Genomic DNA, 7,548 nt, shown 5'->3' on the forward strand with positions numbered 1-7,548 from the left:
GGAAAGAGGTTATGAAACTAATTACACGCTTAGCTTCAATTGTTTGTAGCAACTGTTTCAGAATGTGATTTATGCTGCACCTGCCGACATCCTGCTACTGGTAACCTACACTATTGTTGATATATGGTGGTTACTATTGTTGATATGGTGGCTGCTCAAGAACAATCGGTCTTGAGACCATGGCTTGCGTCCCAATTTCTCCTTTCCTCCCTGAGCCTTAGTTACTGAAGAATATAAAAACCCACAGTTGAAATCAATAAACTGACAGCTTGATCAGACATCCTGTCTTCCTGTCCATTCTTCATGTCTCTTGTCCAGTCATTCTCTCCTAGGTTGGTTGCGACTCCCGCTGACTGTCCTGCTGGATGGGACACCTGAGAGTTTGGAGCCCAGTCCTGTGCTAGACCCGATTGGAGTTCAAAAAGAAATGGCATGGTCCCTTGCCCTCAGAGAACTCACAGTCTAGTTGGGTACCACTGACAGACACAGGCACCTGGCAGCTTATACAAGACAGCCCGTTCTACTGCAGGGTGAGATGGTGTGTTAACACAGGTACCGTGGGAAGGGAGGAGGCATGTGAGCTGAGCGGGTTGAACTGCCAGGGCTGGTGGCTTAGTTGAGGGGGTGGGGAGAGACAGGGAGAGATCTCAGAGCAATACAGGGGAAGACACAGAGGGAGGACCAAGCACGGCTCCAGGCAGGGACGAGACAGCTGAATAAAGCAGAGAAGAGGTCGGGGATGGGGGTATGAGGTTTCTCCTGGCCTGGCCAAGGAGGGAGCCAGAGTGGAAGCTCACGGGGCACATGGAGTGCCTGCTCTTTGTCCAACACTCCCCTGAATGTTCTGCCACCCCTGGGTGCCTGGCAGAGCCCTTCCCTGCTGCCGGCCCAAGACTCACCCTCTGCTTGCCAGACAGTACACTAGGGGAATACACACACAGCTCTCCCGGGCCTCTCTCCCAGAGCCACAGTCACCAGGAGTTCCCCCTCAGGACACCTGCCAGGGCTGACCACAGCTGACCAGCTGTAATATGTGGAAGCAAAATTCCTTCATGCCCATGTAAACCCAGACCACACTCCGGTTCCTGCTGCTGCCCACAGCAATCTGCTTTCCTTGGAAGAGAGGCCCGGGCCAGGAGCTTAGGGTGCCGCAATGGAAAACAACAGCCAGTTAGGCAGAACAACACACAAAGCTGCCCAGAGAACCCCCACAATGTCTGCAGAGAAGTGTGAAGTCAGAAGCCCAGCTCATTTTGAGTCTTGCAGAAGGGATTAACCAATCTGTCTTCAGCATTATTTATTCCGGAACAAAGGCAAGAGACTTGGCCAGGAGGGGGAGAAATGCTGATGTGGACTGGGTGGGGGCCCCATTCAGGCCTCTGTGAACAGCGGCTAAGGACAGGGCAGCAGTCAGCCCCAGGGCTAAGGCTCTGTGCCCTTGAAGTCCTCGAGTGGGAGTCACCCCAGAAACTGTGTCTGTGTGAGTCTGCATGCTTTCCTGGGGAGAAGGCCCGTGGCTTGGTCAGATTCCCAGGGACTGCATGACCCCACTGTTCAGAAGACGGATGTCTGCAGGTGTCGGTCACATCTCAGGAAGAGCCAGTGGGGCCAGCCACCACAGTGCCACGTGGCACAGCAGGCAGGAGCAGAGAGGCCAGTTCACTGTACCGCCACGGCCAGGCAGCCAGGCAGCCAGGCACTGTGGCTGCCACTTCCAGCAGACTGACATTTAGCATCTGAGCTCCGTCCACCTCCCGAGGTAGGGCTGTTTGGGGTTGTGTCCGCACGCCAGGAAGCAGCTCCAGACAGGTTCCTAGGAGAACCCAGTTCCTGTCTCAGCGCCAGATGTGTCTGCACCTCCGGGTCCCGAGGCACACCCCACTGTGCATCTGTTAGCAAGAGATGAAAAAGATCAGGGCCAAGTCTCAAGCCGTGGCCTGGTTCTGCCCACAGCCACCAAGCTAGGAAGGAGCAGAGCCTGTCCAAGGTCAGAGCACGTCCCCTTTGCTGCCAGCAAGCACTGCAAGGGTGACCAACAGTCACAGGTGACACTAAGCGCTCGGGGCCTTCTGGTGGTGGCCAGCTCCAGATGGCCCAAGACCCTGTTTAATCTCAGGTTCCATGCCAAGCAGCACTGGTCCAGGGCAGCAAGCAAGGGACAGCCAATTCAGTGCAGCATCCAGGAAAGGAGGGGGCTCTAGGGCAGGAGCAAGGGCAGAGCATGCTTCTACCCAGACCACCACGAGAGGTGCCATGTCCCATCCAGGTACCCATACCATGACCCCCCCCATCCCCAACCCCCAGAGTTCTCCGGTTACTTGGCCAAATCCTCCCAGATCATTTTGGCAGTTATTTAACAGCCAATCTGCAGGTTTTCCCAGTCTGGCATCCCTAACAAAGCCCAGGCTTCACCCAGGAGCACCGATTTGGGTCAGCCCCAGTAGTCCCTGTGGTCCAGGTGGCTGACAGAACCACGCCTTGGAGCACCTGCTTGCAATCAGAGGTCCTGAGGCCACACCGCGCCCTTCCCCCCACCTCTCCATGGGATGACCTCAAGCCCATCAAGGCTGCTTCCATCTGTCCTCAAAGGGCCTCCAGTCCTTCCAAGGCCCAAGGTGAGACCATCACGCTGCCTTTGTTAACCTGGGATGCCTCTCCTCCCAGCCACAAAGTCCTGTAGAGCCCCCCACCACGTCAACCGCCTGCTTGTTCTCATCCCCAGGGCAGTTCAGAGCCATCCAACCCCCTGGGATAAGCCAGCCGCTTCCTCATCCTGCGGGATCCTCATCCGTGCCAAGAGTCAAGCGCGCACGGTTAAGTGGCCAGCAGGGGGAGCTCAGCACAAGTTTTGGGGGACCCTTGTGACATCACCCTCCCTAAGTCACAGCAATTACAATTACACATGGTCCCAACCTACAGATGAACAAACTGAGACATGAAGTGACATGACTTCTCAAGGACACCAGAGAATGAGTGCAGGAGCCAGGAGGCCTGGGGTGGGGAGGGTGGAGGTTGGGCCTGGGGGTTGTAGAAAGCCGCCTGGCCAAGTCACTTCCAACTCTTGAGAATGAAGATCAGATAAGCAGCTAGTTACAAACAGTGCTCCACCCCAGGTGAGTTCCAGCACCTCATCCCTGCATCTGACGTCACACCAGCCGCCACCCCAACCCCCCAATTTCCTGCCAAGCCCCCAAGCTGGGCTCTGGCTCACCTGCTTTAGGCAGCAGGAGCCTGAGCAGGGAAGCCAAGGCAAGGTCCAAAGCAGTCATGTGCAGACAGCCGCAGGGTCCTGGGGCAGGAACGGAAGCAGAGGGTCCGGGATCCCTGCAGAACCCAAGCCAGTCCTTTCCCTCCTCTGCAAACCTTGCCAGGACAGGGGCCATCTCCCAGCGCCAAATCCAGGCATCCAGGACGAGGCTCCGGGACAGGACCTGTCCTGTGTGCATCATAGCACACGGCCTAAATGGGCCGCTTGGCCCTCGGGCCCATGGCCGTGACTGCGCTGGTGGGTCTTGAGTGAGCCCTCGCGCGCGAAGCTCTTGCCGCAGCGCGGGCAGAAGAAGGGCCGCCGCTCCCCAAAGACGCCGGGGCGCCGCGGGTGCGGTGCAGGCATGCGCGCGTGCGTGCGCTCGTGGTTGAGCAGGAAGCGAGGCTCGCGGAAGCAGCGGCCGCACTGTGCGCACTGGTGCGGCTTCTCGCCGCTGTGGATGCGTTGGTGCGTGAGCAGGTTCTGCTTGAGGCTGAAGCAGCGGCCGCATTCGGGACACGGGAAGGGGCGCTCCCCTGTGTGCGTGCGCTGATGGACCTCGAGGTTGTGCTTGACGCTGAAGGCCTTGCCGCACTCGGGGCACACGAAGGCGGCCGAGCGGCCCGCCCCGGCGTGTGCCTTCTGGTGCCGCACCAGGCTGAGCTGCTGCGAGAAGGTCTGGCCGCACAGCGGGCAGCGGTGGGGCTCCTCTTCCGCCGGGTGGTGGATAACCAGGCCTCGCTCGTCCCCCAGGCCCTCCTCCCCGTCCCCCGCGGGGGACCTGTCCCCGGAGGATGCCAGCTCGGTCATGGGCCCTTCCAGCTGCTATCACCAGCCCCTGGGGAGATAGAAACGGGGGGAGGGGGGGGAGAAAGGTCAGTGGGTGCGCACTAACTGCCAGCCTAGGAGGACACGCACCCCCCATAACTTTCAGCATTTGCTCCTTTGTAGTTTTGCTCTAGCCAAAGTCCACACCCCCCCTCCCCGAAACTGCTGTCCTTCTTTCTCCTCCACCAGGTAATCAAAACCCCCCACCGTCCAGACTCAAGTGCCACCTCCTCCAAGGAGCCTTCCCTTCTTAAACCACACTAAACCCTTTCTCCCTGCCCCGCCTCCAGCACCAAGTCAGAGCTGCTTTTTTCTAACCCCAGCCCCAAATTCTGCTCCTTCCACACAAAAGGCATAGCATAAATGCTGATGCGGAACTATTCAAAGGCTGCTAGTATTTTGTTGTTCTTAGCTGGCTGCATCTTATCTCCCCAACCAGATCCTCCAGGGCGGTACAGCCCAAACCTGGAGGGAAGGGTGGGATTACCTGTGGTTCAAAGGTATTTTCTTCAGAGCTTAAAGCAAGAAACAAAACCAAACCCTTGGAAACTTGAAAGTGATCTCAGTTAAACATTAAAGGCAGCCGCTCTTTGTTTAGCAAAATGAGGCATGCATTTAAAAGCGGTGCAAATCAGTAACCCAGACTGCGGAGGGGGAGGTGTCTCAGCCGGATTCCATCAGGTTCACCCCCCCCCCCCCCCAGCAAAGCCTGGCCTCAGGTGCTCAGCCAACATTCCAGCACCTGCGCCCTGCACACGGGTTCCCGGAGCATCCTCCCCAGGGCACTGTGTTCCTACCAGGGTCCTCGCTCCAACCCTGAGAAGGGGGCACAGCAGGGATGGGGGCCCGTGGCAGGCGGTGGGGAAGCTGAGGCCTGCTGAGATCCACATAACTACACAAGGTCACACAGTAAAGGTGCCAGGACCGAGCCCTGGTTCCCGACTCTCCAACGTCCAATGGATTGGCTGCTCAACTAAACACCCCTGAACGCACACCCACCCAAGCCTGAGACCACCAGCACCTCAGCCACCAAGGCTCCTGAAGAGCCAACACCCCCCCAACCCTGACCCCATAAGTCAGAACCCCCTGTAGGGCAATGAGGAGAGCCCCAGTCATGCCCCAGGTCCACCTGCCACCATACATCAGGAAAGCCTCCAGCGTCAGCCAGCCAGTCTGCACAATGGGGTCTCAGACACAACTTCTTCCTTTCCCCCCCACTGCCCTCAGCCCAGGGAGAAAAACAGACAACCTAGGGAACGGGCGGGGGGGACTCTTACCGCTGCGGCAGGCCCCACCCACAAGTCTGTCCCTGGGCTGGAGGGAAATGACATTTATAAAGACCGCCCATCAAAGTCCTTCCGGCCAATAATCTTGGCCTGGTCTGGTCCCTGGGCAGCCTCGGGAATCACCCCCATCAAACCCCTGATGGGAGGCCTCGCCCACCCGCGGAGGGGGTCCGAGGCCTGGGCCGCCCCCCACCCCCGTGTCTCCACCAAGTTCCTCCATCCCATGCCACTCACGCCCCTGCTCCTGTCTCCAGCGGTGGCTCTTTGCTTCCCAGTCGGCGCTGCCCAACGCAAAGGGGGTACCTCTCCCACAGCGACGCCCCCGCCCGCATAAAAACAGCAGGTTTCCCGCAGGCTGCTGTGTGAACCAAAGGAGTGTCTGACCTCACCTCACCCGACCCCCGCGCACAACCCTGAAATTCTTGGGGCAGGAGTGACCCTTGAGAAATAAGGTAAACTCCGCGTCGCAACCCCACCCCCCAAGAAAATACATAGACCGCCATCCAGCTGCCGCAACCCCACCCCCCAGGCTGCAAGCCCCGGCTGTCCAAGGGAATAAATGCAACAGCTCTCCCCGCGCCACCACACACACACACAGAACCACGCGACCCCGGATAAATACGAAATGAGGTGGCCGCGTTCCCACTCCCGGAAAGGACCTGCGCCGAGCAGCAAATACGGTAGCGCCCGCAGTGACCCGCCCTCGAGGGTCCAGCTCTGGCCTCGGCAATTACGGTAGGCTCCCGTGGCGGCCTGCGCGCCGGCCCAGCCCGGGACTCACATGGCGCCGCGTCCGGAGCCCTGGCTCTCCTCCGCCGCGCTGCAGCCGCCAGCGTCGCCGCAGCTTCACAGCAGCCCCGTGAGGCTGGGAGGTCTAACTCGCTCGCACCCTGGCTGGCGGAAAGAGGAGGACTGCTCAAGCGCCGGCTGCACCCGGCAGCAAAAGGAGGCCTGCAGGTGTGGCTGGCGGGACCAGGACGCGCCTGGGGCCATCACCCAGAGTCCTCCGGCCTGCCCTCCCACGAGGTCCCGAGGCCCCGAGGCCGTTAGAGCCTCGGGCTGTCGCCTCTCCGCAGGCAGAACCAGCCTGGCCTGGCCCATAATCCGCCCCAGGCGGCTGGAAGACCGATCACGGGCGAAGCCCCCCGGGGCTGGAGGTCTGATTTCATAGGAGGTGGGGGTGGGGAGGTGGAGGCGCTGGCAGTTTTGCCAAAGCCCACCTTACTGTAGGACTTGAGTTCTGTCACCAGGGTGGTTCTTCCACCATGGAGGAAGTCGGATACCTAACTGCCCCACCTACTGGGAACTGAGTCCATGATGGTCACGCCAAAGACGTCCTTGTGACGTCGGAGAACAGCTGCTAGGAGAGGGCGGGGCCAAATTCCAGTTTCCCATTGCAACGTAATAATATCCCTTATCTGTAAGAAACCTTGCCATCCATTGCCACGTGGTACGTTTCCAATAACCATGTGCAGGGCACCGCGCCGTAGCCGAGTGGATAAATTCCTCACCGTGAACGCACCAGAATCCCATATGGGCGCCGGTTCTAATCCCGGCAGCTCCACTTCCCATCCAGCTCCCTGCTTGTGGCCTGGGAAAGCGGTCGACTTGGGACTCTGTACCCATGTGGGAGACCTGGGGGAAGTTCCTGGCTCCTGGCTTCAGATCGGCACAGCTCCAGCTGTTGTGGTCACTTGGGGAGTAAATCATTGGACGGAAGGTCTTTCTCTCTGTCTCTCCTCTTGTGTGTGTATTTAACTTTCCATAATAAATAAATAAATCTTTAAAATAAATAAAGTCTGCCTTGCATTCACCAGGATACCACATGTCATTGGCCCGTAACCCGGCAGCTCCACTTCCCATTCAGCTCCCTCTTTGTGGCCTGGGAAAGCAGTCGAGGACGGCCCAAAGCTTTGGGTCCCTGCACCCATGTGGGAGACCCAGATGCAGCTCCTGGCACCTGGCTTTGGATCAGCTCAACTCCGGCCATTGCAGCTACTTGGGGAGTGAACCAGCAGATAGAAGATCTTCCTCTCTATATATCTGACTTTCTAATAAAAATAAATAAATCTTTTTTAAAAAATGCTCAGACTAGATTGGGCAGGAATTATTATCCCATTTTATAGATGGAAAAATAAAACTGGATCTCAGGGTGGCTTCTCCCAGGACCCAAAGCTCTAAGTGGGC

General features: G+C 58.4%; 1 protein-coding gene across 3 annotated transcripts; it reads right to left on the minus strand.

Annotated features, from left to right (window-relative positions):
- Positions 1–1,282: 1,282 nt before the first annotated feature.
- LOC121170939 (zinc finger protein with KRAB and SCAN domains 1-like) lies at positions 1,283–5,431 on the minus strand. 3 transcript variants are annotated; one of them, XR_005886069.1, is made up of 3 exons: positions 3,212–3,799; positions 2,918–3,060; positions 1,283–1,889 (listed from the first exon to the last, which is right to left on the minus strand). XR_005886069.1 is itself a non-coding variant. In XM_041002421.1 (3 exons), the coding sequence occupies exons 2-3, from the start codon at positions 4,055–4,057 to the stop codon at positions 1,836–1,838; spliced, it is 306 nt and encodes a 101-aa protein (XP_040858355.1). In that variant the 5' UTR covers positions 4,058–4,085; positions 5,217–5,431; the 3' UTR covers positions 1,283–1,835. The 3 variants fall into 3 exon arrangements, 1 of the variants encoding a protein (XP_040858355.1); XM_041002421.1 differs by lacking the exons at positions 2,918–3,060; positions 3,212–3,799 and adding exons at positions 3,806–4,085; positions 5,217–5,431; XR_005886068.1 differs by lacking the exon at positions 2,918–3,060.
- Positions 5,432–7,548: the final 2,117 nt, after the last annotated feature.

Source organism: Ochotona curzoniae, unplaced genomic scaffold (assembly GCF_017591425.1).
Source record: "Ochotona curzoniae isolate NIBS_2020 unplaced genomic scaffold, NIBS_Ocur_1.0 scaffold_2476, whole genome shotgun sequence".
In the NCBI taxonomy this organism is placed as follows: Eukaryota; Metazoa; Chordata; class Mammalia; order Lagomorpha; family Ochotonidae; genus Ochotona; species Ochotona curzoniae.